This window comes from Argentina silus, assembly GCF_951799395.1.
Source record: "Argentina silus genome assembly, chromosome: 11".
Taxonomy (NCBI): domain Eukaryota; kingdom Metazoa; phylum Chordata; class Actinopteri; order Argentiniformes; family Argentinidae; genus Argentina; species Argentina silus.
In genome coordinates this window covers 10,355,835-10,373,797 of record NC_139665.1, presented here as the reverse complement: position 1 = coordinate 10,373,797, position 17,963 = coordinate 10,355,835, and the positions used below count along the sequence as shown (strand labels likewise).

The following is a 17,963-nucleotide window of genomic DNA, read 5'->3' as shown; positions in this document are numbered from 1 at the left end:
CTTATAGTCCTCTGATTACTCACTGTTAATTAGGCTTATTTCAGTCTAGAGTAGTATCCTACCAAATGGAAGGAAATACTATTATTTCATTAAGGTCAGATGAACATTACAGGTAGTTTAATGCAAGGAGTAATGAAAGTATTTTTCATTCAAGGACTGACTACAATTTGAAGTTTGATATAACGATTGTTCAATGTGTTGCTTGTTACTTTGATTCAACGATTTCTGTGAGTTCCACCCCCCACAGATTTGAACCCAACTGTTTTTGTTGAAGTGTAAAGTGTGGCACATACTGAGTTGTTGTTTTTTACCGCCTAGGTACCGCCTTTTGAATGTGTAGTTCAGAGATGCGGCCAGTAGAGGGCAATAATAAACTGGTGCCATATCTAACGCGCGCGGCCCCGTCTCTTAGTTGACAGTTGACAGTTGCCAGTTATCAGATGCCAGACGAGAGATTTGACCGTTGCTTTTCACAATTATTTGCAGGTGGGTCACAACACATAATATGATAAACTGAAGCGAATAATTATAATAACATACATATTGCTACACTTATAGCAGAAAAACTGTATAAACTGTATAAACTTATTTAGGAATGATTATTATGAATTCGATATGTGTTGTGCTATGCTAGCTGGTTGTATCGACTAGTTCGTTGCTAGCTACCACAACGTTACTCGATAAAAACGGTTATTGATGTTTTGAGTAAAACATATAGTCAAATATGAACATAGGGTTTCATTCTAAGTATTTTGGTTATAACATATTTTATCATTCATGGTGATTGGTTAAGGATCACAATAGATTCCGTTATTGAACATTTATGAACTAGCTAAAGTCTGTCTGAGGGTAATACGGTATAATCTCGCTGCTATGGTAACCAGCATCACTTAACGGTTGCTAGCTACACTGAAATGAGAACGATAGATTGAATAAATTAACAGATAAAGTAGAGACATTATACAGATAAAGATTTGATAGATTAAATACGTTAACAGAGAGAGAGAGATACATATTACAGGTACAGATTTGATAGATATAATAAATTAGCAGTGAGACAGATACAGTAAACAGATAAAAAGTGAATTCATTGCCACTTGGAGGTAAATTAAATTGTAATGCAAGTCAAGGGCTTTTAATATACATTGTATGGATTTTGTATTGTATGAATATTTGTTGTTTGACAGTTAGCAGGGTTATCAGATGCCAGACGAGAGATTTGACTGTTGCTTTTTATTATTATTTGCAGAATAAACTAAAAAAGTATGATGCCTGTGTGAAGTCTCCTTGTTTTTCATAAGTGCAACATATTTCTGGCAAGTCAACTATGACCTTCTGAGGCAGAAGCGAAGGGAACATCTCCAGAGACGGACATAGATCATCAAAGTGACAGCTACAGTGACAGAGACAGTACAGCAGTGACATCATGGACCTACAATAATTGCTGGACAGGGCCAATGCAGTATTGAGCGACCTACAATTGGAGCCGGTGGTGGAGGTTCACAGATTCCTGAAATGCATAAGCAAGGATGATGAAGCTGTGAGGGGTAAAAACAGACAAAGCACTAATCAGACTATTTGAACATGAAATGGACCAAGTGGGAAAGGGCATGGAAATAGAAGTGTCATGTCAGTGTGTCCAGGAGCTTTTATCCTACATGGGGGTAATAGGAGACAGGAGTAATGAGGGGGCAGAGGCAGAACATCTCAAGTTGAAGAAAAATGAGAAGTATCTGGAGCTGCAACAGGCCCAAGAACACTCCAAGAAGGCCCTTGGTGAGGAAATAAAAGCTTTTAGTGGCAAACTGAGTTTCACTGACATCAAAAGTGGACAATCTAATACAAACACTGACACAGAGAAAAGTGCCAGAGGTCACTATCACAAGGGAGTTCCATATCAGTGGTTAGATAAGTGAGGGAGGCCAGAGGGACAAGCTGTCATATACCAATCTTATGCACCAGATAGACTGTGAAGTCAGAAGCTGAAGAAGATCACTGTCAAAACCACTTGTGTAAATGAGCGACAGAATGGTCTTACTCACCTGATCGTGGATTGTCAGCAGACCCCTCCAGCAGCAGCCCAGCCCATGAGAAATTCCAGTGACCTGAAAACAGGACAAAAGGGACCCAGCACTGAGCCACATGCCCGAGACAGGTCCACGCTATGGTGGGGGAGCTGAAAATGGAGATGGCTGAGATTAAGAAGATGGCCTCCATCATTGCAGACACTAGACCTGGCTATCGCAGACAGGCCACAGCAGAGAGGGGGGAACACGACTGAGAGGCTGCAGGATGTGCCAGGAGAAGGGAGAAGGAGACAGCTGTAGGCACTGTTTCAAATGTGGGCAGACATGGCATGTGTCCTGTGGGTGTTGTGCCTACTGTCAGTACCAGGGAAACGAGATGGGATTACTGTCAAGGGACCAACAGTGCCACAGCAACCAGAGTCCCGATGCTGTCATAACTGCCTACGAGGAGAGGACAAAGACACAACATTGCAGAAATGCTACTCGGACCAAGACCACTGACAGGGGTGGCAGCCAACAAGACAGCAATACCATTCATTGGTTGGATAGCTGTGGAGGTCAAGTTTAACAGCTTAGGGGTTTCCAGTCCCAGTCTTCAAATACCAGTTCTCGTGTCAAGTGATCCTAATGTGGCAGAGGATCCTATCATAGGCTTTAATGTAATAGAAGACGTTATCAAGGACCAACAAACACAACAGGAAATAACTTCAGATGACGACACAACTAGTGTTGGGAGTGAGGCTTTTGACTTGTGTGCTGCTAAGACAGTTCTCTATCTCACGCACACACACCAGTCAGACAGTGAGGAGGCTGTAGTGAAAACAGACAGACAGACAGACAAAAAAAAACAGTACTTCCTCCCGGACAAGCCACCACTGTTAGGTGTCATACTCGCATACAGATTGACAAAGACATTGTGATGTTCTTCCCCCCTGAAACAAAGCCACACTTTCACATGCCTGAATGCGTACACATCCAAGAAGTACCTGTCGCAACGGGTAAAGGAAAGTACTAGGGGTGTAACGGTTCGTGGGTTTTACCCGTCCTGTTCGGTAAGGGCCCCCCAGTCCACGCGAAGTGATCTAGGTATGCACACATTGAGCTTGCCATGCCCAGTTGAAAATTAATTCCACAATTGTCACTAGGGCACAACTGGCTACTCGTGCCAGGCTTCATCATCACTGTGGCTTCACTCCGACAGGACATCAGTCCCTGGAGCAACAGGATGGATAGTGTCGCTCTAGGTGACCTGAGACAATGGGACTGGGAGATTGTATTTAGGTCCTCTGGGGAGACTGACCTGGCCACAGCATCTAGGAGGAGAGGAGAGAAACGTCAGTCATCTTAGAAACGTTACAAGAGAGAATCTACTTAGAGCATAACACAGAGACAGGATAAGAAACAGACCGTAATACTCACCATCCAGTGACAGCACTGTAGACCTGTACTCACCAGCCCTTGCGCCCTCTATCAGCTGGTCAGGCAGCAGGTCACCAAGCAGCAGGTCGCCAGGCAGCAGGTCCAGGCTCAGCAGTACAGAGCCCAGCATGGAAACTGTCAGATGCTCCTCTGCCCTTCTCGGACCATCCGCAGGATCGTTTGTTGTTGTGGAAGCGGTTGTTACCATCTCTGACAGACACTGTCTCCTTGTCCAGGGTAAACTGGTACTTCACGATTTACCCAATATTGGATTAACAACCAGTTGTCTGGCAACATGCTCCATTTGTAAAATGTAACAGGCCCACTGAGGCCTTGTTCACCTCCACCACGCCATAGGACTCCTTGCCAACGTCCTCGATGGCGAACGTGAAGTGACAGCAGCTCTATGAGGCGCTCTGCGTTGCGGAATGCGTCTGTGGGAAGGGTTGGGGCGGCTCGAGTGGCGAGCGTCATGGCAGCTTCCTCCGGGGCATGGCTCAACAGTTCCTTAGCTCTGGTCAGGTACTTCTCCATTGGCTCCTCAAACAAACCTGGCTCGGAGGTGACATCATCTATGACCTCAGTGGAGCTCTGCTCCTCCTGATCTACCACCTTGTCCTCAGAGGTCAGGGGTCACAGGCAGGTGATGATGTTTCCAGGACCTGGGAGGAGCTGTGGGAGGGTAGTTGTCATGGTAGTGTCCAGGAGCAGTGAGCGGTAGATGGCTGTAGTGGACATCTCTTGGTGCTGCAGGATTGCTGAGCTCTTCGGTATGGCAGAGTCCGCCATCGAAATGGTACCGTTGCTGGAGGAGCCTAACAACGGCATGGCGGAGACATTATGCACTATACCCTTCACGATGCCGGTGACATCAAGCTTCCCGCTCCTGGAGCCTGAGGAGGAGGAGGCAGGCCTACAGGAGTGGGAGACCACCTCTACGATGTCATTGGACACCCCTGAGACCCTGGGACTGGACAGGAAGTCCCCAAGATGGGTGTCCTCTGACTCCGCCCATTGCCAGAGGTCATCACTGCTCTGACCAAACATCACTGCCAATTTTACCTCCACGGCTTTGATGATCTTGGTCTTGGAAATTTTCCGCAGGAGGTCACAGAGGGACGGCCTGATGCTTTGCTGCCCAGACAGGGTTGGGATAGATCAGCTTCCAGCATCTCAGTCAGGCCTTCCGTCCCACTCTGGCCATCTTCAGATCTGGAGAGGGACACATAATGAGTTATACTGTAAGTTAAAAGTAGGTAAAGGGGGGAGGGGGTGGTTATTAGAATGGTAAATGCTAAGTGGGATCCTTGGGGCGACCCGATTCTGATGTTGGTTTATTTGAATTTGGGTTTATTTGAACAAGTCTGTAAGGGAGGGGCTCTCCGTTGCTGCTGTGGTGGACTGATATTCAGGGTTATATGATGGATGGGTGATGTGTCCACTGTATGCAATGATTGTGCTTACCTACTCAGGAAGACTCAGTCAGCATGCAATGGCTGACATGCATGAGGGCAGTCCTGTGGGAAGACAGAGGCATTGGGTGAGCAGAGTAGGGATGATAACTACAAGCACAGTCAATGTTTTGGAGGTGTTCCATATCTGCTAATAATCTACATAACAAGGAATTTCATTGTGTACCAGTATTGATGTTGGGTAAAATTGAAAATGTATTATTATGTAATGTGTGTGTGTACTTACCTGCTGTGTTCCTGTGGGTGGCCCAAAAGAGTCCCCCTGCGGACCCTCCGGGAGCAACCATGCCATTATTAAAGGGGGAATAATGAGGAAGAGGAAGAGGAAGACCTTGTTCATTTGGAGTGTTCAACAAGGTTATTGAAGATGATGATATTTTGTTACATTTGTTGATGTAGTATGGAGTTGTGTATTGTGTTTGGGGGGGGGTTGTTGTCAGTGGATGTGTCAGTCAGTGTCACTGGGGATGGTCTTAGTAACGAGGGTCACCTGGGAGTTCTACAAAAGGACTGGGGTTTAGTGTATTTGGGGTTGGCAGGGTAGCTGTGACTTCGTGCCCATGGCCTGTGTGTTGGTTTGTGCTGTTTAAATAAATGTCCAATCGAGGGCTTACCCGTCTTCAGTCTGAATGTCTCCTCACTGAAACCTCCAAACTGTGTGCCAGTCCACAGTTTTAATGACAAGGGTGACTCAAGTCTTGGGACGACCTGACTCTGAATTTACCCGATTGAGATTTACAAGGGTTAAGGTTTAGGGTAGAGTCGTCCCAAAGATCCCACCTAGCATCTACTCTGTTGAAATTAGGTCATTTCCAATCACTCACCATTTTGGAGTTGAAGGAAGAGAGGGCCTTATAGTGTGAGTCTCAAAATAGTGCACTTAAAAGTGCATAGGGAATAGGGTGTTGTGTGAGATTTGGCTGTGACCTATACCCTACCCTAAACCCTGTGTGTAACACCATCAGCCTCACCCACAAGACCATCAACAACTAACTCATCTCCTTCGAGGTCAGTGAGGATGAGGTCATCACTTGTTACCCTCTGACATCTGGAAGACAGCAGAAAGTATTCAATTCATTTCACTTGTCACATTTATCCAACTCTGTCTGCTCTATGATTAGAAACCCCTTAAGTGTGACATATGTCCATTACTCTCATATCTAGGGCATATTACTCCGGTTTACCTTGGGGATACATTTCTACTATATTTAGCCTAGCAATACATTTATTTTCTTTTTTTAAAATGTAAGAACTAGGCCTCACTGACTGAATCTGAATATACTTCAAACTCTCTTCTGCCACATGTTCATTCAAATCAGATAATTACACTGTCTATTCATAATGAACATCTGTATCACCACATGTAGGGTACCTTTTTCACCCCACATACCTTTGGACAGATAGTATCGAAATAAAAAATTACCCGCCAAGACAGAGTTTGTTATCAAATCCTGCATAGAGGAGGATGCGATCAGGCTATCAAATCACAATCTCTCTCCTACCTCCAAAAGCCCTGGCAATGTGGGGGGAGGGGGGGGGGGGGTATCGTGTAATCTATATGAAAGGGTGGAGTTATCGTGTAATATTCGTGTGCGCTATATTATTTGATGCAGCGTTTGCAGCCTATCATTACATTACGAGGTGGATACAATGTAAGATAACCTGCTTGCCTTCAGATTAACATCGAGTGGGTAGAGGGGACAGATCGTAGATTGTGAAACTCAATTTCAACCACGGCCACGTGTACCTGTTTTTAACTTGACAATGGTACCGCCCAAATTAGCAGATTTGATTTGCACACATTTTTCTGATTAGGCCTACGTAGGCTGATTTTTTGACCGGCAAAAGTTCATAAGTATGACCTATCCCGAAGACCGTTTGAAACATCTAGAATAGACCATCCATACTATGGCGTTTTCTCTGGTAAGTGACTAAGTGAAAAATGCCAATTAATTCAAGTATTTCCACTAGTGACTTTCGTTCGTCAAACAAGGTGTAGTCTTATCAGTTTTTAGGTCAACTTTTGCCATTTGTCAATTCAATATTGTGCCTTTATGAGACTGGAAATGAAGATAGAACCAATATTATCCTAAGTGGGCCTTGTTTAAACTCGAACTGCAAACTCAGTTTAATTAGGGCATATTGACCGACACTTCATATTGATGGACACTTTAGTAGCCAGTAAACTTTGCTGCGTCGGTATAAATAAGTTGTCTTTCTTAATAAGTTTGTCTCTAACAATAGTGTGTCCTCCTATTGACATGTTCAGAGAGATGACCTTCGAGCCCATGACCGTTGGGAGCCGGAGTCCCCAGCCTTGTCCACCTGCACTAACGCGGACATATTCCGCCGTATGAACACCATGTTGGGCAACGCGCTGGATTTTACAGGTGTGTGTACCACACCCAACAACAAGGGAAAGCTCACAGGTAAAACTCCCTTCGGTGTTGTCACAGGTGGAGTCAATGGCTAGTTTTGCAGGAAGAATAATGACCGTAACGTTTGAAAAATGTCAAATGTTTTCCCTTTTGGCCAGAAAAATGGCTACCATGCCTGAGGTGTTTGTCATTTTAGTTCAAGTGCCAACAGCTGATTCATGCTGCCTGCTGCACTGCCTTGGTTGCTGCATCATTGCAGCAGCATTTCAAAGCAAGAGCTTTTTGCCAAGACCCAACAAGATGTGGTTTGTTCACCTGATGGATTGGCTTTTTAGTCTGAAATCAGTCCTCACCAGAACCCTGTTGATTTATGGCTCAGGCTTCACACCGGCATACCCAGATTGATTATAATGTGGCTTTCTGTAATAGAATAATTGTTATTTTAGGGTAGCCCGCCACATGTTGCTCTCAATGTTCTTACTGTTGGCCGATAAGGCAAGCATCGACTGACCTGAGATGTAAAACAATTTTATTTGACCCTATGGTTCCATGAACGTTCAACCATTTAAATTAAGTTAAATGGTCTAATGTATTTGTATATTGTGCTGTTTTTCGTCCCAAAAGTACAAGTCATTATGCCACCCCATATAGCGAAACGCTAAACAAAATGCCCCCTAACTCCTGTTTGACCCCATTAAATTTAGCCTAAATGATGCATTGTAAACGATGCAGAGTCAGTCTGGAAATGTAATCCAGCTAAAAACAAAGCTTCAATAATGGCCTATATCCCCCCCCCCCCTCCCCTGCCTTCACCCCACCTCTCCTCTGGCCTGCCTGGAGTTGCTGAATCAGGGCTGTAGCTAGCAGTTGGAGGCTGTCCAGCCCTGAAGAGCTATGGGAGGAGCTGGCAGTGCAAATCACCCTGTCCTCCAACTTCTGATCAGTCAGCTGCACACTGCTGTAGCTACACTCTGTCTCTGTGTGTGCGCGCGCGTGTGTGTCTGTGCCAGCTCAATACACAAGGGATTTCTTTTGGCAGTACCCCCAAAACACCTCACCTACATCCACCCTGCAGCGAACCTACTGCCACTCCTCTATCACATTCTCCCTCTCTCTCTCGCTCTGTTCCTTTTCCTCTCTGTCTTCCTCCTTATGCTGCTCTCCCTGCCTCTCTCTCTCTCTCTCTCTCTCCACCCCTCCCTCTCTGCCAGCTCACCCAGGAAACTAGGCTAGACCCACTGTTAGCAACAGCAGCAGCGCCTGTCTGCCACCGACACCCAACTGAGACGTGGCGTGTCTGGGAAGGAAGGAAGGGAGGGAGGGGAGGCGAGGCAGAGCTCTATCAGCTGGCGAATATCTCCCAACAGGAATTTTTTCATTACACAGTTGTTAGGAGGGGAGAGGAGCCGGAAGAGGTGTGTGTGTTGGGGGGGAGTAGCTGATGTCATTAGCAGGGGGGTGTGAGTGCATCAGCAGCAGCCAGGTCACATGCTAGGTGGGTCAGTGATGCGGATGGAGATGCATGGCAGTCGCACCGGGCTCAGTCGCAGCAGGTTAGTTAGCCCCATCACCGGGGGAGGAAAAGGGGAAGGGTTGCTACTGTCTGTGGGACGGTTAATTTTTGGCCGGATTCGTTTTCTTTTTTTCTTTTCTATTTTTTTTTTTTTTTGGAAGGGAAAAACATCTCTCTCTACACCACTCCCTGTTCATCACTCACCAGGGCGAATGCAGAGTGCCTAACAACTGTTATACCCTCTCTCCTTCTCTCTCTCTCTCCCTCTCTCTCTCTCTCTCACTCTCTCTCTCTCTCTCTCTCTCCACTTCGACTATCCACAGACCAGCAAGAATCGGAGCTGGCTGCAGCAGTGGGAAGCAGGATGCTTTTCCCCAGTGGCGTCGGCGGTAGTGGCGTTGGCTCCCAGGAGGCGTCCCCCCGAGGCCTGCCCGACATCAACGACCTGGGCCTGGGCCTCCAGTCACTCAGCATGTCCGGCTGGGAGCGCCCCTGGAGCAGCCAGGATACAGACACACACACCACCGCCTCCTCCCAGGCCCAGGCCAGCTCTCCCTCCAGTGAGTAGCTTGACACGGTGCTTTAATGCTTCCCATTGTTATGTAGTTGCCTCGTCGGCCTGTGTTTTCCCCCTTTGACAAATGAGGCTGGTACAGTAAGTGTAGGGTTAACTGGAGGGTGGTTCGTAACTATTTTTAGAACGCCTATTGTTGTCAACAATGAAGACAGGAAGTACAGCAAACTGCAAAGACTTCCTGTTAGCCACAGATCACATGTTCCATCAGACTGGAGGAATAGGATGGTAATATGTTACTGTAGATCGGATCAAGTGAATTGGTAATTTGTGTGTGAAGGTTTGACCCGTTGAGCTTGTTTTATTGTACTATCGAGATGTCAGCTTGGATCAGTGGTCTCTTTGGTGTGGTCAGTGTTGGAGTATGTGAACTATGTGAAACAGTTAGCTGTTCTCCTCATCCCTGGATTTAGAGCTGTGACTGAACAGGCTGTGTCGTCGGGGAAGAGGATGATGTAGCAGTTTTGCTTTGCTGCATCTTTGGCTGCTGTGGCCTTGTCGCGTATTGTTTTAAGTTTTGTAGATGAAGATATGGCCAAAAAGATATGGCCAAAAAATGTCAAATCTTGTAAGTTTTCAGATATGTTCAGGAGCATCCCTACTGAATTAACTTGGTGCATATTTTCCGAACGAAAAGTGCGAACGTATTGACTTAAATTGCCTTACGGTCCTTTTGTATACCACAAACTCTCATAATGATGATTTGATATTCCCTTCAAACTGTCAACCCATCTCTAAAAATAACCCCTCCGGTCTCCCACCCCATTTTGTACTGACCCAGTTCCAGTGCTGAGATTGCATCACAACATGTCCATACCATCCAGAGACAACTTCATTAAGAGCACTGCTCTAAACTGGGCCTGTAAAGTGGGCCAGACAGACCTCAGTGCTGCTGGGGACAGATGCGAGATTCCCCAAGTGCCTCCTGTCCAACACACACTGTGGCTGTTACAGACCCACTGTAAATATTTGGCATGGCTGTCTGGATCAGCTGACCCCAAACTGTATTGTCAGACCAAGCCCTAGCCCAATAACCTTGACATATGTGGTCAGCCCCTGATGAAGAGGAGTGAGTTTGATGACCAGCTCCCTACAACTACTTGGGCCTTACGTAAAGATGGTAGAGTTTAAAAAAACCAAAAACATTCTTGACTGTGATATACTGATCAATGATTGAATATGACTAATACTTGGAGACCAAATGGTCTTTTATTTGTGCCATTTTGAAGGCCTTATGTTATAGCCAAACGATTTCTACTTCTTTAATAGATAAGAGAATGGAACATTTATTTAGCTGTGCGTTTTCAAATGGCTGCTGCTGAGCTAATCAACTTAAATGCTAATGTTCTTATGCCCGTCTTGGAAACTTGCAGTGTGGCAGTATTCTAATGGGAAATGGCCAACCACTGTGCTGAAGGCAAAGGCTGTTGGACCGAGACAGATTTGGCTCAAAATTCAGTTCTCAGTAATCTGAGCTCTGAGGCAACCATTTCGTAATGCTCATGATTGTGTGTGTGTATATATTTCTTAAACTAATCCGACCCCCTCAGAAGTCAGTTTTGGCAATGGAGTCACACCTACTGTACCAGTCACACTAGCAATTCTTTTACGGTTCTAACAGCTGTGAATGCTGTGTCACTGTCTTCTCCCAGTGCTGAGCATGCTGGGAAGCCCCCTGGGCAACATCTTGGGCAAGCCCCTGGGTTACCAGCCCAGTGAACCCATGGGCTCGGCAGCAGACTTCCTGGACAAGTTCCCTGGCATGGCGCGTATGGGCGCCCGACTGGACTCGCGCTCCTTCCTGGATTCGTGCTCCTTCCTGGACTCACGCTCCAGCACCAGCAGTCCTGTGGACTCTGAGACCAGCGGCTTCAGCTCCGGCTCAGAACATCTCTGTGACTTGCTGGTAAGTTTGTGTAGGAGTGTTTTTGTGTGTGGGGTACAGGGTTCTCCCCAAAGAATGCAAGAGTGGCGCTGCGCCACGCTATGAACTGTTTGGTACCACTATGTAAACATTTCAAGGCAAATTAAACTAGATATTTAGTCATGACAGAGTAACTATCTTTGATTGCCAACGACATTATTGTGAAAAGTGTTATGATTTCCTGAATTTAGCATTTTATCTGTATTTTTTGGACATTTTCGCATGAATAAATGTGAGTCAGGGTTTTGATAATGCAATCCAGCGCCACAATGTTCCTGGGGGGAACCTTGGGATAGGTGTATTTTCAAATTTGGGGATATTTTGTCTGAACCATGCCTCACCCCTGAAAATGGTTGATCTTAGGATCAGATTTTCACTTGGGTTGAACTGTAGTTGGTCTAAAGGACAAGTCATGAGAGATCTGCTGATTTACGTTCGTCAAGTGCCAACTTTTGAATTGCATAGAATGTGGTCTTTCTGTGGAATAGATATAGATGATGTGATGAATCACTGTGGGCCCTTACCTTCTTTGTAAGATATGATGAATACTAATGAAGTGACTTTGAATAAATCTGAAGGCATTTCTCTCCTCTCCTTCTCCCACCAGTCCTCTCTGAGGATCTCTCCTCCCCTGCCCTTCCTCATGTCCAGCCTGCAGAAGGACACTCTGAGACTGGGGGGTCTGGGCTCACGGGGGCTGGACCACCATGACTTCTCCCCCTCCCCGCTGACCCCCCCTCCTAGCGCTAGCCCGGTCTCGGCTCTGTCCCGCCGCTGGACCAACCCCTCCATGTGGCCGGGCCTGGACCTGCTGAAGACGCCTGACGACCCCTTCAGCATCGAGAGGGAGGCCCGTCTGCACAGACAAGCCGCTGGTAAAGGGAGAAAGCTTCGATTGAAAACATGGCAGTCTTAACATTCTTCTCGAGTTGAATGTTGTGTACTACAGGGTATCAAGACATTGTTTGAAGGAGAATTAAACATGTTTGGTCATAAGCATCATTTGCTATCAGGGAATCAAGTGATGCGTCAACAAGCGGCTTCAAGTTACACTATAGGCCAGCAAAGCCGTATCACTTAAAAAAAATGAAGCCTTAAACCAGTATTTAACAAGTTAAACATCATGTTTTACTGTTAATCTCAATCTGATTAATTTTTCCATTTAACAGATATCATTGCTGTTTTTAAGGATTGTTTAAAGCCATGTTAAGCAGCACTGTGTACCCTTACAGCTGTGAATGAGGCCACCTTCACCTGGAGTGGCCAGCTGCCCCCCAGGAACAACAAGAACCCTCTGTACTCCTGCAAGGTCTTCCTGGGAGGGGTGCCCTGGGACATCACTGAAGGTACTACTACTACTAATTTCAGATGGCTGGAAGAAAGTACAACAATCTCAAATGGAACACCTATGTCGATTTCACTGCATTTTCTAGAGCTGTGTGTTGACTCCTCTTTTCCCTCCCTCTCCTTCAAGCTGGCCTCATCAACACGTTCAGCGGCTACGGCCCTCTGAGTGTGGAGTGGCCGGGTAAGGATGGCAAGCACCCTCGCTGCCCTCCTAAAGGTAATATGCCCAAAGGTAATGACAGGCTGGTAGGATATACATCCATTTTTCCTCATGGTTCTAAGGTGGCACAGTGGTGGGCACACAGAATGAGGGTGAGTTTAGGTCAAGAACATTTCACCTGGAGGCTCAATGGACCCAACACCTGCCACACTCCATCCCCAAGGCACGCGCACACACTCACTCATGCATTTGAGACTTTAACTTGACGACAAATGTCACGTTCAGGGTTTAAGATTTGTTTGTTTGTTGGTTGGTGTGTAAGTGCTAGTCTAGTAAGTGCTAGGTGTCCTCTAGTCTGAAGCTGGCATGGTAATCAACCGTTAAGTAGCATGCAAGTTGCAGAAGATGAGCTGTATACGCTTCATACCAAATTCACCACGGTCACGTTGCTCCCCGCCTGTTCTGAAGCATCACTGTGTTGTGCGCTGTAGGCTATGTGTACCTGGTGTTTGAGAATGAGAGGTCTGTGCGAGGGCTGCTTCAGGCCTGCACCCAGGACCTGCTCCACCCAGAGGACAACGGGGAGTACTACTTCAAGATGTCCAGCCGCAGGATGCGCTGCAAGGATGTGAGTTACAAACACAGCAAGGGTATTCGACAGGTCCAGGGCATGACTGTTTTCAACCTAGACTCGTTAATCAGGCAGTTTCTTCTGCTGACTGAGCCAAAATGTCCTCTACGGCGGTCACAGTTGGTGCATCCCAATCGCCTTAATATTGGCTTCCCTTCCCCACCTCCCTGCTTCCATCTAGCCTGCTTTAACACCAGCCCAGATTGAGAGAAGAAACAACGTTTTAGATGACTAAACGTCCTTTCATCTGTCTGTTCTCCAGGTGCAGGTGATTCCCTGGGTGATCTCGGACAGTAACTACGTGCGCTGCCCCTCCCAGCGTCTGGACCCCAGTAAGACTGTGTTTGTGGGAGCGCTGCACGGCATGCTCAACGCTGAGGCTCTGGCCAGCATCATGAACGACCTGTTTGGGGGAGTCATGTACGCCGGGATTGACACTGACAAGCACAAGTACCCCATAGGTGAGAGATTCCTGACTCACGTTGACTGTGTAAACGGCAGAGGAATTGAGGTTAGGATGCTGTCGCTGTTGTGTGGGAATCCTGAGTTTTTGAGAGTCTTCAATTTGCTCTTGATTGGTCCGAAATGCAGCACGGTTAAAGATGGAATCCAGATGAACATAAGATGCATTGCGGCTGGTCTTTTTTTCATTGCAAGACCAAGATCCGTACAGATGAATACTGCCTTGCCTGATGGTGGCTATTGAGTGCTAATACAGTTGCAGTACATCTGTTTGTCCAGAGGAGGGTGGTATATAAAATTCACTAACTTGCCTGTGCCCCCCCCCCCCCCCTCCTCTTTTCCTATAGGGTCAGGGCGCGTCACCTTCAACAACCAGCGCAGTTACCTGAAGGCTGTGTGCGCTGCTTTTGTTGAGATAAAAACTCCCAAGTTTACAAAGAAGGTAAGTGATGTTTGTTTGTTATTGGGCTGAATAACTCTGTATCCATCCGTTTTCTCATTGGGTTAAATAATGAGGGGTGGGCGTTCTGCCTCCCACTAAATGAGTTGTATATTTCTCCTGTCCCTCCCTCAGGTCCAGATCGACCCCTACCTGGAGGACTCCATGTGCCAAGTATGCAGCCGCCAGCCTGGGCCTTTCTTCTGCAGAGACCAGGTGAGGAGGCATGAAAGACGCATACTGGTGTTTTTTCACGTTGTGAAGCGAGGGGCACAAGAGAATTTAATGTCCAACTTCCCACTGTAAGGCCTTATTGGAATCTAGCACCGTTTCGAGAGCGTGAGAAACTTCATAGGTTCTAATAAGTTGGAACAAGTCTACAGTAAACATGTTGTCCCCTGTGGATGACGTCACACCCCTTTTGTGTGAATTGATGATAATTATTCAAACATGTTTTCTGGATGAGGGGGAGAATAAAAACTAAATGTTTTCCTTTGTTGTAAATGTAATAGTTGTCTATGGATGGTGATGGTATGTCAGTTAATGGACTGATGGGGAGATGCATTGATAGAAAACATGATTTAAAAAAAAAATGTTATAGGTAGACAAGGTGACATTTATACTGATGGTCACATTATGGTTCAAAGTTTGGAATTTCAGTTACTACAGCATCCTTTTAGAACAGTCAGTGTAATTTCAGTGTACTATAGCACCCCCCTTGGGCCAGTCAGTGTAATTTTGTAAATGCCAGATCTCTGGCAAGATGCATCATTCACCCAAGTGAATGAGACGGACCCAGACGGATCCGATGTCCCCTCCCCGAATGCATTGTGGGGGACAACAAAGCTTTCATCCAGGGAGCGTGCTTTCATTCAATGGCGAACGTGCATAAAGGTGTCATGCCTACAGGTTGACATTGTTCAGCGCCATGATTGCTGCAATTGTTCCTCCACACACTTTCCATAGTGCCACGCCAACATTGTCAGTGCATCATTCTGTGTTCATGTTGGAAACATCTAGATGTGCAACAGCAAGAAATGGTAACATACTGCGGCCTACTTGTGCTAACACCAAAATGGAGAAACAGAGGGCAACCTATGCTGCAAACGCACTACTGCTCAAATAAGCAATGGATGTACTGTGGTAGATGTGTGGAGGAATCATGGCGGCGGTCATATCGCTGAATGACTGTAGGCACGGCATCTTTATGCATGTTTGCCATTTGGAGTAACAGACTCAACAAGAAAATCTATTACACAAACACCAGAAACATCAACGGTAAACCAATAAATGGGTATGCTTATGATGCGTAGTAATCTCCCTCCACCCTTGTGTTTCTCTCCCGACCCCAGGCCTGCTTCAAGTACTACTGCCGCTCCTGCTGGCACTGGCAGCACTCCATGGACATCCTGAGCAACCACCGGCCCCTGATGCGCAACCAGAAGAACCGGGACTCCAGCTAGAGCTGAGGCCCCACAGCAAGTCAGGAGGGCCAGAGAGTCCCTCACACCTCATAGGGTGAGGCTGAGAGCACGAGTGCCAGCCGCCCCCCCAACACACACGTTGGGGGGGCACCACGGCACTTACCACCAGGACCTGGGGAAAAACACTGTAGAAAAGTTCACTATTGCACTTGCTACTTTTTTGCTGTTTACTTCATCACGATGATGGCACTATGCACCAGTGACCTTGTTGGGCCCCCCCCCTCCCCACACACACACTTCCTTATGCAAGTTTCCCAGACTTGTGGCCAGATGGAGAGATTGATGGTTTCAGTGGCCAGGGTTCTGAAGTAGATGAAAATGCCTTGATTTTTCATTTATATTTTTTCTTCTTAGAAATTTGTTTTGGGTTTTGTTTTACATGCGTTGCATATTGAAGAGCGATCATGCAAGTCTCATTGCCGTTCACTGGCAAATGCCATACAGTGCCTTTAAATTGTTTTCCCTACCCCCTCCCACCCCCAGTTGGCCAACTGTTTTTTCCTGTGCAAGCCAACTGGTGTTTTTTACTTTGGAAGATGAGTTGGGCTTCATTTAACCAGTCGCATTTGACATTTTTACGCAGTTTTTTACTAATTTGTACACAAACGGTTTTTAGTCATGACATGGAAATTTTGAAAAGAATTCTACCTGGCGGCTTTTTTATAATTTTTTTCCCTCCATCCCCATATATTTATCTGGGGCTGTTGGTAATTTTTGTTCCTCCCTTCCCAATGTTCTACTGAACGGGCACACAAAAGGTGTTGAAGCATTACTTTGCTTGTATTGTCTGTCCAGTTTAGAGATTAAGTGTAATATTAACATTTCTGGACACTGCTTCAACAGGGTTTCCATCACATTTACAATCAATAGGATGGATAATTTTTACTGAGACTGGACATTGACATTTTGATTGTACATAGTTTTACTGTTGCACTTTTTAATTTGCACTTTAGGAGGGGTTGGCAGTGGTTTTTAATCACTACTTTTGTACATCAGCAGAGGGGCAGGTATTGTGTCCATCTCAATAGTTTTGTGGCCATCTTCCCATGTTTCCTTGCCTTTGTTTACACTAATTAGAAAACTCAGGATAGGATGAAAGCAATATGGTGGTTACCTACCACCAGGCCTTCACCTGTCCTGTTATTTCACATCAGTGTAAGTGGAGGAGAGGAAGCCAATTTAGAATATTGAGATCTACCAAGAGTCTGGGGCCTACGAGCCCAGACACCAACAGCTGCTTGTTTCCTGTTGAATGTAGAACTTCCACTTTGCTAAAAAAACAAAAGCCAAGAGCTTGAGTAGACCTAACGCAGCATTCCCTCTGCCTTCTTCCCCCCCCCCCCATTGCCTTCCTCGTTCCAGTTTGACATATTAATATGCATAATATTGAGCTGTGCCAAAGACGAGCGTCTTTTTTCTCCATCAACTTTCTCATGCTGAGCTTGTTTGTCTTAGCCTCAGCTGCTTTTTAGAGTTTTGAAAGTCTACCTCATTGTGGTCTGCCAAGTTTGCTGCTACTGTACTTACAGATGTGGAGGATGTTCAGATTGGGCACAATAAAGGTGTTTAAGCATTACGTCTTGTGTTGCTTCTCGTCTTTTTGAAAAGTCATGGTTGCAAGCAAGTCTAAATACTGTCAGATCAAATGCACATCTTTGTGACGCTGGGCTGGAAAATCTAAGTCAAGTAGTTTGAGATATTACTAACTAGTTGTGGGGGGACATGCAGCGTTCGGCCTGTAGAGGGCGCTATAGGACCGTGGCCAGGGTTACGGGGGACGAGGCTTGCGAATGAAGCCTCGTTTAACGAAATGCTTAAGATGTGTGGAATTTATGAATAAACGGGACTATTCCCTTAACCGAACACTACGTCTGCCTCTGTACAACGAACCTTGTTACATTGGCGCCCAACGTAACAAGGTTCGTTGTACACAGAGGCAGACGTAGTGTTCGGTTAAGGGGAATAGTCCCGTTTATTCATAAATTCCAGTAATGTTCGTATTTGGCTTCCCCGCCCTCTAAACCCTCGGCTACTTTCCAGGTGCCGTTCTTTCTCCTGCTCCGCCGTTCCCAGCCCACATCTTAAGCATTTCGTTAAACGAGGCTTCATTCGCACCCGGTGTGCAAGAAAGCC

The 17,963-nt window shown here is 46.2% G+C and overlaps 1 protein-coding gene across 1 annotated transcript; it reads left to right on the top strand.

Moving 5' to 3' along the window:
- Positions 1 to 6,826: 6,826 nt before the first annotated feature.
- On the top strand, positions 6,827 to 17,360 carry cpeb1b (cytoplasmic polyadenylation element binding protein 1b; the record flags this gene model as incomplete). Its single annotated transcript, XM_083680830.1, has 12 exons — positions 6,827 to 6,841; positions 7,188 to 7,347; positions 9,133 to 9,369; positions 11,036 to 11,289; positions 11,915 to 12,182; positions 12,540 to 12,653; positions 12,782 to 12,886; positions 13,306 to 13,442; positions 13,708 to 13,906; positions 14,255 to 14,349; positions 14,482 to 14,562; positions 15,699 to 17,360. 12 exons carry the CDS (start codon positions 6,827 to 6,829, stop codon positions 15,807 to 15,809), a joined length of 1,776 nt encoding a protein of 591 aa, XP_083536956.1. The 3' UTR covers positions 15,810 to 17,360.
- Between the last annotated feature and the right edge of the window lie 603 nt (positions 17,361 to 17,963).